The 26,920-nt window shown below is 42.7% G+C and overlaps 2 protein-coding genes across 2 annotated transcripts; one reads left to right on the forward strand and one right to left on the reverse strand.

Annotated features, from left to right (window-relative positions):
* Window positions 1-6,677: 6,677 nt before the first annotated feature.
* LOC118507440 lies at window positions 6,678-7,639 on the reverse strand. The gene is made up of 2 exons (XM_036045921.1): window positions 6,985-7,639; window positions 6,678-6,921 (listed from the first exon to the last, which is right to left on the reverse strand). Exons 1-2 carry the CDS (start codon window positions 7,637-7,639, stop codon window positions 6,806-6,808), a joined length of 771 nt encoding a protein of 256 aa, XP_035901814.1. The 3' UTR covers window positions 6,678-6,805.
* A 1,792-nt stretch (window positions 7,640-9,431) lies between these two features.
* Window positions 9,432-10,393, forward strand: LOC118507446. The gene is made up of 2 exons (XM_036045930.1): window positions 9,432-10,086; window positions 10,150-10,393. The coding sequence occupies exons 1-2, from the start codon at window positions 9,432-9,434 to the stop codon at window positions 10,263-10,265; spliced, it is 771 nt and encodes a 256-aa protein (XP_035901823.1). The 3' UTR covers window positions 10,266-10,393.
* The last annotated feature ends 16,527 nt before the right edge of the window (window positions 10,394-26,920 follow it).

Consider the following 26,920-nt stretch of genomic DNA (forward strand, 5'->3'; position numbering starts at 1 on the left):
GTACATTTTTTTGAATACCTTTCTTGTTTGCTCTTAGAGTTCCGACTACGTGCGTTTTATGAGTCAGACAGTATTTTGCAACTTCATAGCTAGTATAAAAGTTATCTATATACATAGTTCGACCTTCATTCAATAATAATTTACTGAGCTCTACACATACATTCTGTGCTAAACTTTATTCACGTTCTCCAGTAACTGATTTTCCTGTACATAATTTTATATTCCAAGTATAACCTGCAACTGAACACAGTTTGAATAATTTTACTCCATAGGGATGAGCCTTGCTTGGGATATATTGTCTAAAAACTAAACGGCCTCTCCATGGCACGAGAGTTTCGTCTATAACAAAATCATGTCCTGGGTAGAACATCGATTGAAATTTTCTTTGAAGCATTAAAATTAAAGGTTCGATTTTAAAAAAGTCTGTTATTTGGAGCTTTTTGTGATTTATCATTGAATTGAAGCAATGTAAGTAATAATTGAAATCGATTGCGTGCCATAACTGATCGTGGTTGCGAAAAATTATACACACCGTCTCGTGACCAGTAGCTGTCTAATCTTCCTAGTGCGACTAAACCCATCCATATCATTAATCCAAAAAATTGTTTAATTTATACTTGATTTGTATTGCTCCAATTGTTCAACCTTGAATGCTTTGATTTTGGTTTGGAAGCACAGCACTGAGCTGCATATTTGTTAGTCTCATCAGCAATGTAGGCTAGCATTTCATCATCGACAATTAACGAGAAAACATCTAGAGGTGTGCTGTCACTACGAATATCCATTTGCAGTCCCTTCTTGTCAACAAATTCGAAACACTTGTGTCTTCCAATATATGTATTCCAAATTGACTCATCTTCTCTTCCTTCAATGTTGTTTTGGGAGCTATTTTCATGAAGATCTATTTGATCATCTTCATTTTCATCTAGAACTAATTGGTCTAATACCTCAAGAATATCTTCACAATCAGACTCAAAATTGTCATCAGATGCCGAATCCGTATCAGATGCGTGAAGATCGCTTTCATTTGGGTTTGCTTGTTCTTGTAGCACTCGCTTTCTCATTTTGTTGGTTTCTTGATGATAATAATAGGAATAATTAATATATTGACACACATAATTTCAATGATGATCAAATCATAATCTTACCTGAACAAATAAACTGGGATTGAAACGTGAAATTGATATTATCGGGAACACAACTCAATCAACACTGACCACTACAGAAATGACTAGTTGTACCTATCACCGATTTGCTTTATCAAATTTGCCGAAAATGCTGATGAAGCGATACAATGCATATTTGAACGAAATCGACACATGCGGAAAGTACGAATGTGTGAGAGAGATAGAATCACCCGAAATTAAGAACTGCACTCACACTCTTTTTCACTAGAGAGTGTGTATGTGCGTTGCGCGCAGCAATACAATTCCCAGTAGGCCATGGCTATCAAAAATGATAGCCAGCGAAATTGTATGACAAAACGGCTCGGCATGGCAGGAAACACGACCGAAATAGGTGTGGCAGCCAACGTGTTAAGCAAGTTTTTGCACTTGCGCTCCAGTCCTCTATATTGTTCATATAGATCTGTGGAGGCAGTAGCTCTATACTGGGCAAAAGCCTTCCCCTTCGCTGAGAATGCCACTTGACAGTCCGCATCCCACCAAGGAGTGGGGGGTCTCAAAAATTTCCTTGCTTGGAGGGGGCGGTCTTGTTTGGGCACCAAGAGCGCACTCGTTTATTGCTTGAACGAGATTTTTATATTTCTCGTCAGGGAAGAAACTGGGTTCTACACGGCGCAGCCAAGCAAACATAAGATCGCCGTATTTCGTCCAGTCGATGTTATTCGTCAAGTCACATTCGACGAAGACTGGATCGGCTGTACGATTTCAATTGATAATAGAAATCTCTATTGGCAAGTGGTCACTGCAAAGGGGGTCTTGGATCACCTTCCACTTTGAATCCAGCCCTAAGGATGACGTACATAGAGATAGGTCTATTGCACTATTACGTGCTCTAGGAGATGACACCCTAGTTGCTTCACCAGAGTTTAAGATGGTCAATCTAAAGGTGTCGCAGAAATCCCTAATGATTGGTGCTCGACTATCATCGTGCAAGCAACCCCAATCTTGTCCATGAGCGTTAAAATCGCCTAGGATAAAAAACGGGTTTGGAAGAACCGTAGCTAACGTTTCAAGATCCTTTTCGATCTTCTCAGAGTCAAGATTGGCTCCCGGTGGGATATAAATAGACGCAATCGAAAGGTCAAGATTTCCTAGCTTTGCCTGGATGGCGACGTATTCAATGCCCTCGGGTGTAGGGAGGTGTATTCTGTTGAAGCTGTGACTACTTCGAATACCAATTAAAACTCCCCCACCACGCCTATCACTAGCTTGGTCAAATCGATCTTGACGAATAATATTATAACCCGGGAAGGTTATATGCTTTTCGGGTGAGAGCCAAGTTTCGCTTAGGGCAAACACATTGCAATTGTGTTCCCATAATAAAACTTTGAGGGAGTCTATTTTTCCTATAAAACTTGTGCAGTTCCATTGTAGTATGGTGGCCATTGGACTGATTATTCGTCCAAACGGACCATCATACTAAGGCAAGGCCATTGTTCCAGCCATTGTTTGACCATTCCTCTTAGGAAAGGAAACACCAAAGGGATCATTCCCGCAAGTGGTTGCGGGAGGTTAAGAGTCTCGATCAGAGATTGAAGGATCTCTGACAGAGTGGGGATCTGGGAGAAGGATCTGGGTTCACTTGGGAACGCCAGGTTTTTGGGACTCGGATTTTTACGGGACTTCGTGGAGGAGCCAGCATCATGTGTGGGATTGTCCCGAGGAGGGACTGGTGTTGTTTCCACATGACACCGTGTTGCCTTTTTGGGAAGAGATGATTTCTTTCTAGGTGTCTTTTTGATTGGCAGCCTAGGGAATGACGATCGTTTTACTCCCGTGAGCGGAGCCAGATTGGGCAACGGTTCGTTTTCCGCAAATATAGAAAGCGAGTCGAACGGATTCACGCTTGGAGTCGTCTTCAAAACATCGGCGTACGAACCCCTGGCACTTTGGATGATGGTCCGCTTGTGCTCCGCCTGTCTCCTACGGTAGACAGGACAGGAGGTTACCTCATGCCATTTCTTCTTGCAATGGATGCATGTTTTGGGAGCGGTCTTGCACTTTGCGGTAGAGTGCGCTCCTTTACATTTGCTGCACTTTGTAGCGTTTGTGCAGTATGGAGCAGAAAGCCCAATCTGGCTACAATTAATACAATTCGCGACTTTTGTCACGAATGGTCGACGGATTGGCACACGAAGTCCCTCGAAAAAGAGAGAATTCGGCAGAACAGTGCCTTCGAAGGTGATTCGGAGCGAGGATGTCTCGCGAAACACCTTCTTTCCGTCAACCATGCTTGAAGCGAACAGTTTTTTCACCTCAAGGACCTTGGCACGAGGAGTTGGTGGTGAAGGAATGCCCCCTCTCCGTACTTTAGGATTTCCTCCAGCGGGTATTCGAAGTCATCGACAACACCGATGACTTCCACCAGTCCACCGGGTATGTATACCCGGTAATCCTCCGTATAGGCCGGATCGGCCGCAATAGCATTGGCTTGCTGCCGGTCTTTTGCGGAGACCCTCAGTTTATTCGGACGCAGCCGAAGAACATCCAGGACCCCTGGGTATTTTTTATAGATTGACGCGGTGATCGATCTAACATCCAGGGGTTTATTCCTGGGCATGAAATAAACATCATGCACTCCTTTGTAGGATGCATGATATGCCCTGCTCCTTTTGTTCAGATCCCCAGTAGGAGGCGAAGGTGAAACCCCCGGAACTACAATTGGTCTTTTTTTTTTGCTGATTCGCCTGGATCGGAACTTTTGCGCTTCACTGTAGTGAAGCCTGTGTTCGATCCATCGATCGGCTCTACCTCCATGGTAGAGCCGTACGAATCGTTTATACGCTTAACACTAGGGAGGGAAAGAGATGACACGACATCCAAGGACTTACCGGAAAACACTTAGCGGGAGAGATAGTACACCGCGCGAGAGTACTTAAACGTTGCACCGCTCTCTCACCGACACACGTAACACTGGACGAGACGACTACGCACTGAGAGCACAAAACAGCTCTAATCGCACGGTTCGCTTCGCACACGTTCTAAAACTTTCACTTTAGCGATAAGCGATTTTGGGGTCAGTGGCTTTGGCACGTATCGTGTTTTTGCAGTTAGCATCAACGTGAAGCGCTCAAAAGAAACACGGGTAAAAGACTCGAGAAGGCCCCCCCTAGAATCTTTTGTGTGCAGCACTGTGGCCTGTCATTTTTGTTGTACAGTGGAATTTCTGTATGGTCAAAACCCATTTGATGTAAACATTGTGCATTGTTCCTTAATACTGTTAATAGACAGCGAGTAGAACTTGATACAATACATTGTAACAAGTGGTTTGAGATTATGATATTCTTATTTTTCCTCCTTTGCTGAATATCAATGCAAGGTAACAAGTATTCATCGAATTACTGTTCCGTTACCGTCCGAGAACTTCGTGCATGTCTTAGGCCCGATTGTTCACCCCTAGTGCGACTGAAAACTAGTACAAAGCCCCTGTAAGCCAAAATGAATGGTAGGGTTAGCGGAGAAGGGGTTTTAATCAAATAATAACAATATTTTATTCGACTTTCTTCAACCAATTTTGACCACACTGAAAGCACACTGAAAGCTCACTGTGAAGCTCTCGCAACGTGTACTGCGGATTGCATACCTTTAGGCGTAAATCCTACAGCGCCTAACAAATTTTGTCAGGAGGGGGCCTTCTCGAGTCTTTTACCGGATAGTCTACTTTGCAGATGTGCATTCAATTACGAGCTGTTGCAACCGAATTAGTTTCTTAATCATGTGTAAATTGATTGGTTATGCTGAGGATCTGCTGGAAAGAATGTAAATTCTCTACCAAGAGGAAACTCTGGGATTGGTGTAAATCTCGCGGTTTGATGTTGGTCTGTAGTCAGTGCCATACAGTGCGGTCAGGAAAGTATTTTTCATGTTGCTTTGTGAACCGTAACCAAAGTAAGAATCCCTTACTTTCAGATACCACTTCATCCGGACTCTGCAATATTTGCGACACTTTGGAGCACTCACTGACTTACTGGTCAGGCGGTACAATCGCTTCGCCGTCTTGGCGTGCTGTAGAAAGTCTCGTGTACCGCTTATGGTCGTGCGCCGTCGTCTGCCAATCCGATATCCCGGGCTGTATCCCGGGATGAACATTTCCACAGTTTGTGCCCCAACTAGCCACAATATGATATTAAACGGATCATAGATGTGCCGAAACAGGACACTGGCGCGAACAACGACGAGTCCGAAGAGAATTAGATTTTCGTAGCATGTGCTCTCAATCCGGTTTCCTAAATGCGTTTTCAACAGTAGTACCAGCTTAATTAACGTGAAGTCAAAGTGGGAAATCGAATAAGCTGGCGAATGTGGGCTCGAAGTTTGAGTATTGAATGGAAACTCGGAACACGTATCAATTTTGTCGACGGGTGGAACATTCGATGCACAGGGCAGAATGGAAGACACCTGACGCGTATTGAAATCAACGTCAGTTAGTCAGACGAAATGCACCAGGTTCATAAAACGGGAAAGTTTATTGCTTTCAATGTTTTGATATCTATTAACGGAGATGCATAGCCCAAGACTTCATTGCCGGTTTATTTCTTGAATGGTTCACGCATTGGTCTTTTAAACTTAACATTTACCCTATATTTAATTCCCCATGCACTCCCTTTGCCTGTTTCTCCTCCCAAGGATATCAATCTTATTATTGCCTGTTGGTGTACCGCATCGGCAGCAGATTTCTGATTTGTTTTCAGCTTCCGGATCTACTACGATCAGTAGAACTTCGGTGTGTAATGCGTCGGTTGTGTGCATCGTGCATCGTCTTTTAATCGTTTTATCGATGAAACATCGATGGTACGACCAATCATGTGAGAACGTCGGTTGCGGGTTTCTGATCGTCATCGGGTTGTAGCACTGCTGCATAGGTTGTACAATGTTGGTGGCATACTGATGTACTGGTTCGTCAATTGAACGATGCCAACGGGTTCCATCAGCTACCGTTACATGGTCGGCAGCATGGTATGCGCGTGCCAAACTTAAGGTTGGATGGAATGAGAAACCAGCCGGGCATCGGGGTTTCACCAATACTCTTCTGGATTGGTAAGGATTGCTGCAGACCGCTGCATCAGATAAAAAGGAGCATATTTAGTACAGTATAAGTTTTGTCATCATTAAAGTTTCAAACATAAAACATAATTTTTCATTTTCCACAGTGGTTTTTGCTTGCTACTTTTTGTTGGGTATGTTAAATTGAATGCTCCTGGATGCGAACTATCGGCTACCGCACAAGAACGGGTCTCCTACCGACGCGTGCTACGATCGGGAAGACATTCGATCGTACTTTCTCCCTCGAAGAACATGGAAGGGAGCATGTGTCCATCCTATTAATTCAATTGCATTGGAGTGTTTGGTGTGAAAACATTCCCCATCGCATTTCTTCTAAAGACTCCTATTGTGATAAAATATAAATATAAACATATTCCCCCGATCCTGTTCGTATATGATCATCGCAAGAGGACATCATATTCCAGCCAGCACCACGTGGAGGTAGGATTCGGAGTTCCATAATAGCAGATTTATCACATGCACGATAAATCCGCTGTTTGGCATTCGCTAGCCACCTTGAGAAAGGATAACTGATTAAAACTGCATTTGCAGCTAAAAGATAAATGTGGGAAAATGACTTACTCAAACTCTTGAACATCCTTGATGGCGCGCAGAATGTTTATGAAGCTGTTGGATCCCGATCGCTTCAGCTGGTACTCCCTCAAATAGTGAATCAACGATCCTCGATGTGTGCCTTTTAACAAAAAAAAAGACACGAGTTAAGAAACATAAAAGATTCCGTTAAGAATATAGCTACCTTTCGATCGGAGAAATGGCTTTATCCAGCGCCATAAATTCTCGATGCTCTGGGTGTGTACAAACGGGTCGTTCGGGTGTACAAAGTTTTCACTATGGTTGACCATAGCATGAGTGTAGCCGTTGTTTTCCAACCCGTTGTAGGCTCGCCATCCGTCCGTTAGGATTGTAGACCCCGGTGCCACATGCCGCATGATAATGCTGTGCAGTGTGGTAGCATCTCGTTTCTGCACCAGCTCGAGGAATATGTCGCGCGTCTCCCAACAGATACCACCGATCAGCCACACCTGGTTGTTATCTGCCATCCTTCCGCGATTGTACTTCCGCTTGGTGACAACGGACTCGTCGATCTCCACAGTAAGTCCGCTACCACCAATCGTTGAATGCCGTTGCTCGATGTACTCGGAGCTGATGCCACGGAGCACCTCGTACCACCGGAGCACTGCCGCTTTTCCAGCAGGACACTCGGCACCAGCAACTGTTCTCGTGCTGTTCCGGGACCACTCGTATGTCAGCTCTAGCAACTGCGGGAGCGACAGCCTGGAGTTTTTAAAAACGCTGTTGGTCCGCACAGTGCACTCCGATCCGGTGCAGGCCGACGTTGGTTTGCAAATCCATTTGCATCCATTGGCTCGGCGCGTCTGCTTTAGCTTCATTGCCCGGTTACACTTTTCGCAAGATTGCGTCGGCGGTAGTAATTCAGCTTCCTGTAACAACCGAACCAACCGCTGCTCGTCCGACGTGATTTTTTTTAAGTCCGTTAGACTTTTGATGCTGGCAAAAACTTACATTTTTTGCTGCTCCTGAAGTTCGTGTTGCTCTTGCGATGATGGATAAATTATGATCTACTTAATACGTGTCTGCGTTTTAAAGACCATTGAATGTATGTGTGTACTGATTTCCGATACACATATTTGTTCTACTCCTGCTCGAGTCTTTGAATGTATATCTCATCTCTATCTTCGAACTTCGTGTTTGGTGTTCAGCCCATTTACAGTTGGCCCTAATGTGGAGACTGTTGATGGGTTTGAATTCTATCGTTCAATTTCAGCCTAACACGTTTGTTAGCTATGCATCGCTAAAACGAAAACATGATCGTCTACGGATACGTATATCACTTGGAAAGCAACAAACAGGCGTCATGTTTTCGTTCTAGCGATGCATAGCTAACAAACGTGTTAGGCTGAAATTGTCTCCGCATTAGGGCCAACTGTAAATGGGCTGAACACCAAACACGAAGTTCGAAGATAGAGATGAGATAGATCGTATCGAATCTTTTGAGGGTTGGTTTTTTGCAACTAGTACCAATTTTTTTTTTAATTTTTCGTTCGACTGTCGTATTTCTCACACCAGTTCAATAGATTGCCATTTGCAAACGGCTTAGGGGTTGCTTTAAAGTTTATGGGATTCAATGCGGCTTAACATGCGTAAATGACCAATTATTGCAAAAATCTTCGGCATGCGCCGTTTGATTGATTTTGAAAATGTTCTTATTTGTGCAGCCGTCAATTGATGCAACCGTTTCCATCATTCGTGAAAATATTTTAACTCTTGTTTTCTGCTTGCTATTGCACTAGTTGCCCATATTGGGAATCATGGCCTTACCTTCGGAAAAAACTGACCGCAACAGGCTGGCACGAGACCTGTACTATGCAAGCGAATGGCTAAGGAATGCAGCAATGGACCGAGTAACTTGGAGATTGACCGATGACCTGCCTAACTGTTATATGTGAAAAAAAATGTCTCTCACTGGTCATTGACGAGCGAATGCTGATCCTAAAGGAAACTGATCGATCTGAGTGGTGTGTGCGTATTTGTTTACTTTATTAAACCGTTTCGTAAAAAACAATTTAAATACTTCGTAAAAATAAAAAAGCATCCTCTTAAAACACTTGAATCAGCTCTTATCATGAAGCTTTTATTTCAGATTTATTCTTACTGTAAACCATCCTTCCATGCCAAACACACCATTACCTCCTAGAGAAGCAATGCTATCGTGGTGTGAATGAATCTAACCCGGATTTTCCATCACCAATGCAAATACACATGGCCTGCACAATATTTGGTCTTTTCTTGGAGACACTCACAGACAAGTAAAAGTATACATGCAAAACGCCTTTACGCGCCTAATTTTACTTGTCTGTAGGTGTCGTGACTATACATACAAAGACTCGAGCAGGAGTAGAACAAATATGTGTATCGGAAATCAGTACACACATACATTCAATGGTCTTTAAAACGCAGACACGTATTAAGTAGATCATAATTTATCCATCATCGCAAGAGCAACACGAACTTCAGGAGCAGCAAAAAATGTAAGTTTTTGCCAGCATCAAAAGTCTAACGGACTTAAAAAAAATCACGTCGGACGAGCAGCGGTTGGTTCGGTTGTTACAGGAAGCTGAATTACTACCGCCGACGCAATCTTGCGAAAAGTGTAACCGGGCAATGAAGCTAAAGCAGACGCGCCGAGCCAATGGATGCAAATGGATTTGCAAACCAACGTCGGCCTGCACCGGATCGGAGTGCACTGTGCGGACCAACAGCGTTTTTAAAAACTCCAGGCTGTTGCTCCCGCAGTTGCTAGAGCTGACATACGAGTGGTCCCGGAACAGCACGAGAACAGTTGCTGGTGCCGAGTGTCCTGCTGGAAAAGCGGCAGTGCTCCGGTGGTACGAGGTGCTCCGTGGCATCAGCTCCGAGTACATCGAGCAACGGCATTCAACGATTGGTGGTAGCGGACTTACTGTGGAGATCGACGAGTCCGTTGTCACCAAGCGGAAGTACAATCGCGGAAGGATGGCAGATAACAACCAGGTGTGGCTGATCGGTGGTATCTGTTGGGAGACGCGCGACATATTCCTCGAGCTGGTGCAGAAACGAGATGCTACCACACTGCACAGCATTATCATGCGGCATGTGGCACCGGGGTCTACAATCCTAACGGACGGATGGCGAGCCTACAACGGGTTGGAAAACAACGGCTACACTCATGCTATGGTCAACCATAGTGAAAACTTTGTACACCCGAACGACCCGTTTGTACACACCCAGAGCATCGAGAATTTATGGCGCTGGATAAAGCCATTTCTCCGATCGAAAGGTAGCTATATTCTTAACGGAATCTTTTATGTTTCTTAACTCGTGTCTTTTTTTTTGTTAAAAGGCACACATCGAGGATCGTTGATTCACTATTTGAGGGAGTACCAGCTGAAGCGATCGGGATCCAACAGCTTCATAAACATTCTGCGCGCCATCAAGGATGTTCAAGAGTTTGAGTAAGTCATTTTCCCACATTTATCTTTTAGCTGCAAATGCAGTTTTAATCAGTTATCCTTTCTCAAGGTGGCTAGCGAATGCCAAACAGCGGATTTATCGTGCATGTGATAAATCTGCTATTATGGAACTCCGAATCCTACCTCCACGTGGTGCTGGCTGGAATATGATGTCCTCTTGCGATGATCATATACGAACAGGATCGGGGGAATATGTTTATATTTATATTTTATCACAATAGGAGTCTTTAGAAGAAATGCGATGGGGAATGTTTTCACACCAAACACTCCAATGCAATTGAATTAATAGGATGGACACATGCTCCCTTCCATGTTCTTCGAGGGAGAAAGTACGATCGAATGTCTTCCCGATCGTAGCACGCGTCGGTAGGAGACCCGTTCTTGTGCGGTAGCCGATAGTTCGCATCCAGGAGCATTCAATTTAACATACCCAACAAAAAGTAGCAAGCAAAAACCACTGTGGAAAATGAAAAATTATGTTTTATGTTTGAAACTTTAATGATGACAAAACTTATACTGTACTAAATATGCTCCTTTTTATCTGATGCAGCGGTCTGCAGCAATCCTTACCAATCCAGAAGAGTATTGGTGAAACCCCGATGCCCGGCTGGTTTCTCATTCCATCCAACCTTAAGTTTGGCACGCGCATACCATGCTGCCGACCATGTAACGGTAGCTGATGGAACCCGTTGGCATCGTTCAATTGACGAACCAGTACATCAGTATGCCACCAACATTGTACAACCTATGCAGCAGTGCTACAACCCGATGACGATCAGAAACCCGCAACCGACGTTCTCACATGATTGGTCGTACCATCGATGTTTCATCGATAAAACGATTAAAAGACGATGCACGATGCACACAACCGACGCATTACACACCGAAGTTCTACTGATCGTAGTAGATCCGGAAGCTGAAAACAAATCAGAAATCTGCTGCCGATGCGGTACACCAACAGGCAATAATAAGATTGATATCCTTGGGAGGAGAAACAGGCAAAGGGAGTGCATGGGGAATTAAATATAGGGTAAATGTTAAGTTTAAAAGACCAATGCGTGAACCATTCAAGAAATAAACCGGCAATGAAGTCTTGGGCTATGCATCTCCGTTAATAGATATCAAAACATTGAAAGCAATAAACTTTCCCGTTTTATGAACCTGGTGCATTTCGTCTGACTAACTGACGTTGATTTCAATACGCGTCAGGTGTCTTCCATTCTGCCCTGTGCATCGAATGTTCCACCCGTCGACAAAATTGATACGTGTTCCGAGTTTCCATTCAATACTCAAACTTCGAGCCCACATTCGCCAGCTTATTCGATTTCCCACTTTGACTTCACGTTAATTAAGCTGGTACTACTGTTGAAAACGCATTTAGGAAACCGGATTGAGAGCACATGCTACGAAAATCTAATTCTCTTCGGGCTCGTCGTTGTTCGCGCCAGTGTCCTGTTTCGGCACATCTATGATCCGTTTAATATCATATTGTGGCTAGTTGGGGCACAAACTGTGGAAATGTTCATCCCGGGATACAGGCCGGGATATCGGATTGGCAGACAACGGCGCACGACCATAAGCGGTACACGAGACTTTCTACAGCACGCCCAGATCCTCAGCATAACCAATCAATTTACACATTATTAAGAAACTAATTCGGTTGCAACAGCTCGTAATTGAATGCACATCTGCAAAGTAGACTATCCTACCCCCTTTGTTTGTAAACACGTACATTTTATTTATTCAACCATTTTTGACCACACTGAAAACACACTGTGAAGCTTTCGCAACGTGTACTGCGGATTGCATACTGTTAGGCGTAAAACGTATAGTGACGAACAAATTTTGTCAGGGGGGGGGGGGCTTCTCGAGTCTTTCACCTTCGGTCGCACTAGGGGTGAACCATTGGGCCTAAAACATGCACGGCGTTCTCGGACGGTAACGGAACAGTAATTCGATGAATACTTGTTACCTTGCATTGATATTCAGCAAAGGAGGAAGCATAAGAATATCATAATCTAAAACCACTTGTTACAATGTACATTATCAAGTGCTACTCGCTGTCTATTAACAGTATTAAGGAACAGTGCACAATGTTTATATCAAATGGGTTTTGACCATACAGAAATCCCACTGTACAACTAAAATGACAGGCCACAGTGCTGCACACAAAAGATTCTAGGGGGGGCCTTCTCGAGTTTTTTACCATTTATTAATATTAATTCATAATTTGATTTTTATTATTACAAATTATTACGGACAAAAGCCGTATTGTCACCATCGCGTGCGGTGACTGCGAATCATGAATTCACAAAAAACACTTAAAGAAAATTAACATTGCATTTCCTCCTTGTTCGATAGCTCTACTGGTTGCTTTCGGATCGTTGCTGTGACTCGCTTGGGGTTTACCTTAAGACTAAGATAACAAATGTTTTCTCACCTATTTTAGTTATAATATTAAACTATTACTAATGCCTATCCTAAACCTGAACTATACAAATATATTTACTTTAAATTCGGCGCAAGACTCCGCAAGACTCCTTGTTATTTGCCATATCCCGGGCATGCTCGATTGTACACGGAAGATGGGTGGTTGTTGTCCATTTCTATGGGGTCTGTGTGTGTGTATTGTAAGTTTTTTGGTCTGGTTCTATTGTTGTGGCTATCGCTTCGATAGGGGCTCTCCACCTGCTCAAATTCTCCATCAAAAAATCTGCCTCCATGTCAAGTCATGACAAGAGCATTTTTCATTTATTTTCTATCGACAAGGACGTAGGTGAATTAATGGCTGTGCAACGAAATAAAAAATAAGGTTATATATACAAACTAAGGAAAGTTTGTGAGGCGAATTTCGACAAGGAGTATGATAAAGAATCATAAAAACACGTAACAGCGACAGCATTATCGGAAAGGAAACATTTGCGTAAGTAGGATGGTTTGATTTTTGTTAATAATGCCGAAAGTAAAGTAGAAGAATTCGTTAGTATTCATGTTCCGGAGGAAAGCCATTCCAACAGCAGGAATTATTAGGAAGGATTAGGAAGCTTCTTCTGATGACTGTGAGATGTCAATCCTCGACGAACTTTTTTGGTCAGCTCGTAGATGAACTTAATTAACTGCAAGAGTCTGGTGTACTAATAAACAGTAGAGTACAAACGTTAGGAACTTATGCAAAAAGGTTGTTCGAATATGAAGAAAAAAAGAAACGCACTGTGTGATAAAATCAGAATGAATCCCCCTATTGAAAACTCTATGAGCCATGAGGAGTTTTTGCAAATCGGAAAAGTTCCCGATTATTTTCGCGATATTCCAAATTTCGAAGGAAGCGCTAGTAGCCTTATGAGATGGATATTAGAAGTAGAAAAAGTACTCAGAATGTACGCCCGTCTTCCCAGAGAATCCATTGAGTATCATGTAATTGAGGGAACAATTCGTAGGAAAATTAAAGGAGAAGCGGCAGATGTGCTTAATACTAGCTGCATAACAGGCGATTGGTCTAGTATAAAATCAACATTGTTGCTTTATTACAAAGATAAGAGGGAATTAAAAACTCTTGATCATGAACTCACAGGGATCAGTAAGAAATCTTCAGAATCCCTAAGCAGTGATTTTAGTCGAGTGAATGATTTACTAACTGCAATAGTAACGCAAATTCAGACTGATCCTAAATATGCTATAAATTCAGAAGTACATATAGCATATTTTAGAGAAAAAGGCACTCGACTGTTTTATTAGAGGCCTTGAAAACCCTCTTTGCTTTTTGTTGAAAAATCATCATCCAAGTAACTTAAATGCTGCATACAACTATTGCCTTGAATATTGCAATATGAATATGAGGTCTGCTCCATTTAAATCAGACACAAGGGTAAATAACATACCAAAACCACGAGAGCTTTACGTGCCACCACCACCACCTCGCCCTATTTTTAATACAAATCAGCAAAGACCACCTCTTCCACCAAGAGATTTTTCTCAGTATAGGAATTTTCCGCAACGTAGAAACATGTACCCTGAAGGATATACCAGTCAGCCCGTAAATCATCTACGGATTCCTTCAACACAACTGCGTAATAATTACCCCGTACCTATGGAAGTTGATCCTTCAATACGATCGAACTCCTTGAACTTATAGCAATCGGCAAAGCTATAAAAAACCCTACCCTCGCAATGGTCAGATATATTCAATTGATACCTCATTGGAGTATGTTTCAGGATAACCGCATCTCAATGAAATAGATATATCTAGGAACGCAGATACTTTTTGCAGCACTTCTAATCAACATACTGAAGTAGAAAGCAATTTTTTAGAATGGACCGCAGGATGGTGAAACATTTCCTTCCATACATAATCTGGCGAACAGTTACGGGAGAATACCCATTTTTAATAGATTCAGCATCGAATATTAACTTGATTTCGTATAATTTGGATTCATCTTACAAAAGAAGCAAACCATACGAAATCCAAGCCCTTAAAATTACAAGCGCTAACGGTGAATTCAATATTAAATCAGCAATCGACATTGCTTTCTTTGAACCTAAATCTATGCTTAAATTTCAATTCTTCATACACGATTTCCATCCATCTTTTTGTTGGCATTATAGGTACACCTATACTCAAAACACTTGAAACAAAGTTGTGTTTCGAAGAAAATCATTTGATTATAGCAACTGATTTGGGAACACCTTTTGTAATACCTTTTATGACGTATGTGAAACAAAAAGAAAATAATGTGATTGATTTTAGACCAGATCATTTAGATCTCTCAGAACAAGACAAATTAGCTCGTGTATTGTATAAAAATGAACAAGTTTTTTACGAACCTAATATAAAGTTATCGTGTGTAACAAAAGTTGAATGCCGTATAAATACAATTGATGAAATACCGGTGCATCAACGGGTCTATCCATATACAGAAGAAGTTAATTCACAAATTAAGAAACTTCTAGAGAATGGAATAATTAGGCCATCCAGATCCGCTTGGACATCCCCCGTCTGGATCGTTCCAAAGAAAGCAGATGCTTCTGGTAAAAAAAAGTTTAATTCGGTAATAGATTACCGAAAATTAAACGAAAAGACAATAAGCGATAGGTATCCAATGCCAGAAGTCTCGTATGTCCTTGATCAACTAAGAGGCCAACAATACTTTTCAAATCTTGATCTTGCATCAGGATTTCATCAAATTCAGATGAATGCACAGGATATTGAAAAAACTGCATTCTCTATTAATAACGGTAAATATGAATTTACAAGAATGCCATTCGGTCTGAAAAATGCACCAGCCATTTTTCAAAGAGCCATTGATGATATACTTCGCGAACACATAGGCAAAATCTGTTAAATTTATATGGATGATGTAATTGTATTCGGTAGAACAATTCAAGAACATTTGGATAATCTAGATAAAGTTCTTTCTACATTGAATGCTTCCAATCTGAAGGTTCAACTAGACAAATCCGAATTCCTTCACAAGGAGATTGAGTTTTTAGGACATATTATTTCAAGTGAAGGATTGAAACCAAATGTAAAAAAGATTGAAGCCATAAGATTATTTCCCTTACCCAAAACAATCAAACAATTGAGATCGTTTTTGGGATTGACAGGTTATTATAGAAGATTTAGTAAGGACTATGCGAAAATAGCGAAACCTTTCACTAATAGCCTACGAGGTGAGAAAAATACGACTTCAATCAGACATTCTAATTTATCCAGATTACAGCATGCCGTTTATACTTACAACGGACGCCTCAGATTTTGCAATTGGTGCGGTCCTTTCACAAGGTGAACTGGGAAAAGATAAACCTATTCATTTCAGTTCCCGAACGTTCTCTAAAACGGAAGAGTCATACTCTGTTCCAGAAAAAGAGATGCTTGCAATTATATGGGCCTTAAAGACATTTAAAAATTATCTACATGGTACAAAATTCAAAATATTGACCGACCATCAAACTCTTACATTTACCCTTTCACAAAGGAACACTAATGCAAGATTAAAACGATGGAAGGCATACTTGGAAGAGCACGAATACGAAATTATCTATAAACCAGGTAAAACCAATGTAGTGTCAGATGCACTGAGTCGAATAGTATACTCAATGACGGCCACGCAACATTCTGCGAACGATAGTGATAATTTTTATATTCCTTCTACTGAAGTACTTTTAAACGCTTTTCGGCAGCAAATCATTTTAAACGAAGGAATCGATCATGCTGCCACAAGTGAACCATTTATCAACTTTAAAAATTTGACATCATAAATTCAAACACGAGTGTTTCAACTCTATTGCACGTTTTGAAAAAATATTTTGACCCCTCGAAGCTAAATGGCTTGCTCACTAGTGAAGCTTTAATAGGAAAAATTCAAGAAGTATACAAGAAAAACTTTGGGAGACAGAATTTACAAAAATTCGATGTACACAAAAACTATTAAAGGATATAGAAAATTACAATGATCAAGTAGACATTATATGCAAGGAACATAACAGAGCACACAGAAGGTTGCGAAGAAAACAAACTAAAGATTTTCCAAAAATATTATTTTCCAAAAATGGCTCGACAAATCAAAAATTTTATTCGAAATTGCAGAACATGCAACGAATGCAAGTATGATAGAAACCCCATTAATATGATAGTATGATAGAAACCCCATCCTATGACAAAAACACCATTACCAAGTGCACCCTTTGAAATAATGCACGTAGACATTCTGTTTATGAATAAACTTTATTTTTTAACCAGTATTGACAAATTTTCAAAATATGCTCAAGTAGTCAAAATTGATTCTAGAGTTGTAGTGGACATACTCCCAGCTCTAAAAGAAATAATATTGAAACACAAACCTCCTGAAGTTATCGTTATGGATGGAGAAAAATCATTCAACTCAGGAAATGTAAGGGAATTCTTCAACACTTTTAATATTCAGCCTTATATCACAGCAAGAGACAGGAATGAGATGAATGGTGTTGAAGAGAGATTTCATTCTACCCTTATAGAAATTTGTCGCATAACACAGTCAGATCATCCTTTCTACAATCCTATCGAATTAATGAATATCGCAGTGCACAAGTATAATAATTCTATTCATTCAAGTACTAAATACACGCCGCTTGAGATTATAACACCTTCCGAAATTACGTTGACGATTATGCAAAAAGTTAGGGATAACATAAAGAAGAAGGACGTCCCCCTTAAATTGTCGAGGCATCTCCATCCTCTGTGCAGCGTCCAAAGTCCTCGAGTCTGTAATCTACTCTTCTATCCTTCCTATTGTTTCCCCGTTAATCCCATCCTCCCAGCACGGTTTCGTGCCGAGACGCTCTACCTTGTCGAACCTTATGTCGTTGATGATCGATCTGTTTCCGCACACAGCCGCTGGTAGGCAGGTTGACGTCATTTACACAGATTTCAAAGCTGCGTTCGACTGTTTGTCGCATCAATTGCTTATGGCAAAGCTCGAGCGAATGGGTTTCGGTGGAGCCCTTCTTCTCTGGCTCTGTTCCTTTTTGAAGGACCGGTCGTACAGGGTAAGGGTCGATGGGGCTCTGTCGGACCCGTTCATCAGCAAATCTGGGGTTCCTCAGGGTAGTGTCTTGAGTCCTTTATTGTTTTCACTCTTCATCGCCGATTGCATTCAATCGCTTCCCCCTAACGGTTGTTTGTTGTATGCCGACGATGTCAAGTTTTATCTTCCTGTGTCTTCGTCCCGCGACTCCCGCTCCCTCCAATCCCACATAGATGCTTTCGCTGGCTGGTGCATATCCAACGGGCTCGTTCTTTGTGTCTCGAAGTGCTGTGTAATTTCGTTTGGTCGCTCTTCTTCCAAACATTTACACCAGTATCGGCTCTACGACTCAGCACTTCCGCGAGTTTCCTTGGTCAGGGACCTTGGGGTGTGGCTGGACGACAAATTGTCCTTCGAGCCGCATCTCAACTCGGTCCTTGAGCGGGCTAGCAAGGTGCTGGGTCTAATCGCTCGTATGTCCACTGATATTCGAGACCCGTTATGCCTGAGAGCGCTGTATTGTTGCTGGGTGCGTCCCATCCTGGAGTACGCCAGTGTTGTATGGTCCCCCGCTGGTGTCACCGCTATGAACAGGTTGGAGAGGGTGCAGAGGAAATTCACGCGGATAGCCGCTAGACGTTTACTGAACGACCCCAGCACAACCTTACCTTCTTATTCGGAGCGGTGCCAGCTACTGGGTTTGGTTAAGCTGGAAGATCGTCATGGTCATGCTCGCAAGTTATTTATTGCCAACATCCTACTTTCCAACATTGACTCCCCCGCCCTTCTGGCAGCTATCCCTTTATATGTCCCCTCCCATCGCTTACGCGTACGTCCTCCCCTGCTTATCCCTTTTTGTCGTACGCGGTTTTCCCAGAGCGATCCATGGATGCGCGCGTTACTAGCATTCAATTCGGTTGGTGATCTGTTTGACCACAATATCTCCATTGATTGTTTCCGCTCCCGTCTTTTGTCTTCTTTATCCTAAAATCTGTTTTTCTTTTCCTCATTAGCCATCCCTGTCTGCTCCCTATATCCTCCTTGTGTGCCATGTATGTTTAGTTATAAGATAAATTGACTTTGTAAAGCCCTTGAGGCAAACAATTTGAATAAAGAATAATAATGTAATAATGTAATAAAGAAGAAACAAGAAAAAGACATTTGCTCTTACAACAAGAATAAAAAAGAACGGGTTATAACAACCAAATCAAAAGTGTTTATGAAAACGAAGCGTAGAGTTAAACTAGCAAAACCTTACAAAAAAGTTGACATTCAAAGAGTCAACAGAACGACAATAACCACCAAACAGGGAAAAAGGATTCATAAGAATGATTTAAATGTTATATATGAATAACTGTATTCCACAGATTCCTATGCCATGCCGAGGCACAAAATATGTCCATGAATAACCTGGATAACGTCCCCATTGTAATAAGTTAGGATGCTGGTAGCACTGGCATGTGACATCTAAGGCAGCAGTGGCAACACTGGACATGACAGCTAGCTTGCTGTCTGGCAGACGCTAACGGTAACTGTACAGGGAAACCACGCACGTATGTGGGTCGTCTAGAAATAGTAAAATAAACAGTTTTCTACACTTGTTACATGGTGTCAGAAGTAGAAGAACTCCCTTACAGTCGTTATTAAGTACTAAACTCTTGGAATCAAGTGTCGTTTATAAAGAATAAACGTATAAAAAGTCGCGTATCGCGTGTGGTAAAAAATAAAGAAGAAAATGGCTGGAATCACATCAGATCGTCTACCGAGAGCTCTGGACAGCTCGAATTTGGAGAAAGAGTGGCCGAAATGGAAACAGCAGTTTCATATTTTCATGATCGCTACCAACAAAATGAACGAAAATGAGCAGAATAAAATCGCTACCTTCTTGTGGCTGATTGGTGACCACGGATTGGAAATATACAACAATTTATTTCCCAATAACGGAGACACGAACACAATGTTTGGTGTGCATAAAAATGTACCAAAAGCTCCAGCACCCGTCAAAGCTCCAGCAAAGGAAACCGCTACCGCTGCCGCTGTAACTGACAGCACCGTAAAAAAAGACCGAACATTGAATGACGTCATCACTGCATTTGACTCGTACTGCCTTCCAAGGAAAAACTTGGCTGTGGAGGCATTCAAATTCAATGTTATTGTGCAGAAACAAAATCAACCTTTCGCTGAATTTGAAACGGAATTACGTACACAAATGGCGTTTTGCGAATTCGATTGTGACAATTGCCAAGCATCTTATGCGGATCGAATGCTTCGCGATCTGCTGATAATTGGCATTCGAGATAATAGCCACTAAACAATGTCATAGAAATGTGTAAAATCCATGAAGCTGCCTCCGAACACAAACAACTGTTTGAAAAAAGTGAAGCTCAAAGCCTCAACAGTGTTGAACTGCACGATGGAAGTAAAGATGTAGCCGCCATTCAACGGTCCGATTTCCACAACGTCAGTTGCTTTAATTGTGGCCAAGCTTACAACGGGAGACATCGTCGCTACTGTCCAGCGAAAAATGTGAATTGCAACAATTGCGGACGACGAGGTCACTTCAAGAAATTCTGCAAGGCTGCCAAGAACAACAATACTACTGGGGTACCGCTGGAAGCAACGCGAGCAAAAATTGGTTCGAAGCAGAAGACAGAGAAAAACGTACATATGATTGCATGGTCTGAATCAGGTAATGTACATGTCGATAAAAGTAACATCAAGGAAAATGTTAGATTTTCTCAAGAGCTTTGTAATAATTCTTATTATAGAGTAAACTCTAATGAAACAACAGGAGGATCTAATGTCAAATGGACTAAACGATACCTTATTCAGGACAGGCCGGTAGAATTCAAGATTGATACGGGCGCTGATGTCAATTGTATTCCGTTGAGAGTGGTGAACCCTACGAATTTAACTTTGTCGAACGAGTGTTCGTTTAATATTGTGGACTATAACAATGATGACATTAAAATACACGGTCAGGTTCGTTTAACCTGTGTGGATGAAAACACAAATATTTCGCACTCAGCAAATTTCTTTGTGGTAGAAGATTCTCTTCAACCAATATTGGGACTACAAACATGTATTGCATTTGGGTTATTGAAACGTTTAAACAGTGTGGCATCTTTGCAATCATTTCCATCAGAAATCAAATGCAGACTTATTTCAAGGTTTGGGAAATCTTCCAGGAAAATGTACTATAGTGCTTATGGAAAATGCTGTCCCTTCTTTGCATTATAAAAAGCGCATACCAATCAGTTTACATGACCGTTTGAGAGAAGAACTTAAAGCAATGGAAGCTCAAGGAATAATTAGCCCCGTTAATTATCCAACAGAATGGGTAAATAACATGCAGATTGTTGAGAAACCAAATGGTTCTTTACGCATTTGTTTGGATGCAAAACCGTTGAATGCTTGTATTAAAAGAGAACACTTTCTCATACCGAAATCGGAAGATCTTTTAAGTCGCATGTCAGGTAAACGTGTATTTACAGTATTAGATCTTAAAAATGGATTTTGGCAGATTTGGCAGAAGGTCGGGAAACTAGAAAAGCGACAACAGAGCAGTAACATTTCTTGGTATTAAACATTAACCTCGTGCAGATGAAGAGTTTCGGCAAGGATTGCTAGATTTAAAGAACTTCAACATAGTGCGATAAGTTTTTGTTGGCGATAAGTTACAGGCGATAGATCGAGGCGTAACGCGTCGAAACATACAAGGACCAGTTAATGGGAAGTGGAGTGCATGCAAATGGTCAGAGGAGACTTGCGCACATATTTCCGAACAAATTAAAAACATCACAGCTCCTCGCCAAACAAATCGCAAATTTAGGGATTTGGATGAACTGCTGCATTCGGAAGGCACAGAATTTAGCAGTTTCTTGTTTTATGCAAGTTTTATTGGTGATGTAGAACCATATGCTTACCCAAACATATGAACACTTCATGCTCTATTTTGTTGCCATTACCATGTTCTCGAACGTTCATAAGCTTAATGGTATCAAGCCTCTGAGATGCTGAAGACGTATGTCGAAAAAGACTACATGATGTACCATGAAGGTTATATAAGCAGCAATGTGCACAATTTGTTGCATTTAATCGACAAAGTGGCGGAATTTCGGTCTCTTAACGTAATGTATGCTTATCCCTTCAAAACTTCCCTACAGCATATGAAAGGAATGGTAAGGTATGGCCAATAAATATTTGGATCAAACGATAAACCGTGTTTACACACGGTGTATTCACATGATCCGGGAACACGGTAAAATGTTCCCATTACAAAACCCAACGATAGAGTTTTTTTTTAAAGGAGTGGAAGAAAATGTAACGTGATTAATTTTGTTTTGGCCGATCAGTAGGATTGGGCTCCGTATCGGCCGAGTCCAAGCGCTCGAGGAACGTGGTTTCTTCCTCTTCGGAGGAAAGTGACGACACCATGAGCGTGGACAGTGCGGAATCACGTTCGTCCACCAGCGTGCAGGAGGAAAACCTGGCACAGTTTGTCAACGTCAACCGGCGACAACGGAAGGCAGCCTCGACTACGAAGCCTTCCGCGACAGGTTTGCCCCTTCAGCAACGGGAGCTTCCGCACCTGCGAGAAGAACCCTCGCTTGATTGCAGCGCATATTATACGCAACGGCCAGAAGACTAAGGACTTTTCCGCGCTGCCGAGGGACTGGGAGGTCGCCATCAGATCCGTCCTGGTAGTACTCGCCGAGGTGATCGACCAAGACGAAACGGACAGATGAGTACGAAACGTAGAAAATACGACCCGTGACAAGACGGACGAAACCAAGACAGAGACCGTAACACAAGACACAATGACGCCGACTGACCCTGCTGAGCCACTACCGTGTGTAGGAGAGTGCGAGCCGGACCATGTCGAAGGATCCTAGGAGTGGGGAGCCGAGGGTAGTGGAGGAAACCGACCATTTCGACCACCCTGGCAATGTGGAAGAAGGTCTCGGCGGTACTACAGAACAAGGCGAAAGTCCGACTGCGGAACCCCACTACCAGACTGACCTGCGCAAATATCTCCCAAGCTACTCGAACTAGGAGATCGCCTCGGACCTTACCACGCCGCCCTGGCAGTGACGCTATACGCCGAACAAATCACCACCGTCAAGTCCAGCTGCGGAACGCTGGTTGCGTTCTTCGGCTTTCCGGAAGCTTTGGTGACGGACGAGGTGCTTCAAAAACGGCACGTCGTCGGGTTCAGTCGGTGCTGTCGGATGAAGAAGATGGAGGTGAAGCGCCAGTGCTACCGTTGCTACGAGTACGGCCACATCGCATCACATTGCCATGGGAAGGACCGGTCGAGCCGATGCCATCGTTGTGAGGATACCAAGGCACACAGGATAGTGCGTCAAGGAGCGGAAATGCCTCATCTGCAAGGGCCCGGCAGCAATCGGACACTCGTTTGGACAGCGCCAGTGCCGCCAAGTAGGGGATGTAGTAACTTCACGGCCTGACCCACGCTATTACGGTCCTCCAACAGAACCTTTACCATAACCAGCTGCCCAGGACATGCTGTTGCAGACGGCCCGATCGGAAGGCCTGTTCCTGCTCTCAGATCCATACCGGAAGAGGAAGTTGTAACGAGCATCATCGACAATAACTAGCGAGTCTGCGACGAAAATCCGAGCGACCATAACACGATCATGTTTACGGTAGGGAGGACGCGACGCAGACAAGCACTAAGCAAGGACAGCTGCATACACCGGAGAGCAGATGGGCAACTCGATACTTCAACAAGGAGCTGTTCGTCGAGATTATGGAGTCTTAAGACATCCATCATCGCACCTCAACGGCGGATGACCTGACACTGGCAATGACGACTGTATTACCGTATGTCGCTGTACCCGTTTACATTTTGTAACTTTTGTGCTGTGGTGCTCGTTTTAAGAAATTTAGAGTGAGACGGGAAATCATCAATTTCATAACTTTTGTACGGTGGTGTAGTGGAAAGACATTTGAAGTGAGGAAAAAGTGAGGACCTCTGGAAATGGGAGTTCCTTGCCTCAATACATGGACAAAAATGACGACCACGGTGATATGGAATTTCTAGTGCTTCAAACGACCGACGAATCTTCTCTCCCTGTTTTCGGGTCACTTCAACGCAAGGAATGTGGTTTGTACACTAGGTAAGAGAACCGACCCCGTTAAGAATCAAAGCTGTGGAAGTAAGAAACAAAGGGGTCATTAAAAGAGGGTAAGTTATGAAGGATGTAAGGACAATTGTTAATCTCATATTGCCAATCCAATCATTGTATAACACGGAAGTAAGCAATAAATGCTCTCAAAAGAAAGATTTACCCGCACGGGACAATGGAAACACTTGGAATAGGAATTAAAGACAATCACCTATTAATGGGAATAACCCATGTGTATGGCAAATCAGGAATCCAACTGCAGTTGGAGGGATCCAACTTGTAAACTAGGGGATCTTGTTTAAATGAATGGTAGAAGTATAGCATGTACTTACTACAAATAAATAAAGGTATTCCTAGGGAAGACCCAAGATTTGTTTACCAATTATCTTCAATAGAAACAAAATGATGAAGCAAAAAGAAGAAAGAAAGGTAGAGGGTACAATAAACGATTATACCACCAAATTGGAAGTAAAACGTTTCGCACTGAAGCGAAAGCTGCAAGTGTATCTACGACCAATCCCGTGTATAAGTTAACATATAAGCGATCAGCTATCCTGTCTGCCGAATGTCGACTACGCTGCTTGGGCTCCAGCTTGGTTATTAATCCGGTTGATGGTGCGTTTATCTGCGACGACTCCGATGCATTAGGCCAGTGTCGAACTGCTTTCCGGTAACGCGAGCTTGTGTCCTGGTCATGTCAAGCTTACAAGACTTGGGCAGTTTCTGCGCCGCTCCATTCCGTCGCGAAAAGCACACCTGCAACAAGCAACAAAACACCGATAGAATCAGTGGAAGCAATGGCAGCGAGAATGAAGCTGAAAAGACGACTACAAAAAGTTCTGGACTTACTTCACTGTAAGGAAAGTATGATCAGCAAGAAAAATGAGTCTCCAAATAAGATCAGAACAATCTGATTCAGGAGGGAGCCATAATAGGCCAGATATAAGACGGAACACAGAAGATGAGGGCTGTGTGTATAAAACATGGAAGGGAAAATTGAAATCTGTAAGGTGATCTAAAATCTCCACCAGCATAAAACTCCACTGTTTGTCGTCGGTGCAAAACAGCGATAAGACAAGAAAAATGTAAAGTACAACACTATCAACCGTCAATATTGATCAACAACAAACTACACTTTCCCATGTCAGCAGCTTACCTTGCGTCTTCTTCAATCGACTTGAACGTCTGCGGATGCTTGACTGATAACGGCAGCCTAGTTGCTTGAGATCTTTAGGCTCTTTTGCAATTTGATTTGCAACTTTGTGGGCTGTGTCTAACGTAGGTTTCACTTATCTTCACTTCATGGTCGGTAATAGCCATCTCATCCGGTTCCACTTCTGTTGCTTGTCTCGTGCGCTCACTGCTTCGCCTCAGATTGGGGCTTTCTTCCCCTTGTCTGCGGCTTCGTTGCACCATTGCTCACTTATCGTCACTATGCTCAATAGCACATTTTCTACCACTTTTCCGCACACGCACGCTCAAATTCGATCGGTTGGACATCACAGTTTTCCAAGAGGCACCACACTTTAAACACTCTCCAAACATTGCGCACTAGCTATCGCCAAACTCGATCTCACATTTTTCCACGTATCACAACTCCTCACACGTGTTATCGTTTTGGTGCATCCCGTATTTATGCACTCACTGCGATGTTTGTCCTGTTGCACCAACTCGTCGTTGAATAAATATCGCGATCGACGGGTTTTTTTTCGTTGCTCCCATGGGAGACAACCGACGATCTGATGATCTGCAGGCGCTTTGTCCAACTCACAGACCGTTGTTGAAAGCACTTTGTTGAAGTTCATAGCGACGACTTAATCGACTTAAACGACTTATGATGAATGATGAAAAGTCAAGAGTGAATTGACTGTCCATTAGGTGTGCGACCTTTATTTATACTGGTGAGTAGTTGGGCTTTTTATAAAAGCTGGTTTCTTTCTTCGTACCTGCTTCCGGTAATGTTTTTTCAGTGATTACCCTTTTCGATGATGTTGGGATTTTTGAAGGCAAATTGTTATAGAGGTAATAACAATGCCCACATCGCTTACCTGTAGCCAAATCATACGTATTCGCCATAAAATACGTACCCTAACAGGTAGGATGGTAACAAAACTGGAGCAACAGGGATGACTTCGTAGCCAACCGAGAGATTTAACCCGCCCACTGATCGTAGTACAGCATGGCTATCCATTTGTAAACTGTAACCTGGTACCTGGTGCAAGTGCATCTTGCCGATACATGTATCTGCAGCTCATCTAGAAGCTTTTTCTCTTGTTCATTAGATTAGACTGGAAGCGAAAAGCATACTAACCATAGAATGCAGTGGTGTTACTGAAACAGATGCTAATCTTCAGAGTTCTAATGAATTTCTAAATAAATTACGATAATTCTAAATAAATTACGAAAAAACTGCAGAAAACGACCAACCAAAATGACTGGATTTATACATGAATCAATCGTCCATTCCGACTTAGACACTCCCGGACGAAAGACGTAATGCCGTCTTATCCAATTTTGCGATTAAATGAGTTACTAAAAGCACTCTAAAGAAAAGCTTCTTCTACAAGATTCTTCATTACCCGGATGCGATTGCGAATACGCGATTGTTGTATTCGTAGTTCGTATACGCAACGGCCAGAAGACTAAGGACTTTTCCGCGCTGCCGAGGGACTGGGAGGTCGCCATCAGATCCGTCCTGGTAGTACTCGCCGAGGTGATCGACCAAGACGAAACGGACAGATGAGTACGAAACGTAGAAAATACGACCCGTGACAAGACGGACGAAACCAAGACAGAGACCGTAACACAAGACACAATGACGCCGACTGACCCTGCTGAGCCACTACCGTGTGTAGGAGAGTGCGAGCCGGACCATGTCGAAGGATCCTAGGAGTGGGGAGCCGAGGGTAGTGGAGGAAACCGACCATTTCGACCACCCTGGCAATGTGGAAGAAGGTCTCGGCGGTACTACAGAACAAGGCGAAAGTCCG

Source organism: Anopheles stephensi, chromosome 2, assembly GCF_013141755.1.
Source record: "Anopheles stephensi strain Indian chromosome 2, UCI_ANSTEP_V1.0, whole genome shotgun sequence".
NCBI lineage: Eukaryota > Metazoa > Arthropoda > Insecta > Diptera > Culicidae > Anopheles > Anopheles stephensi.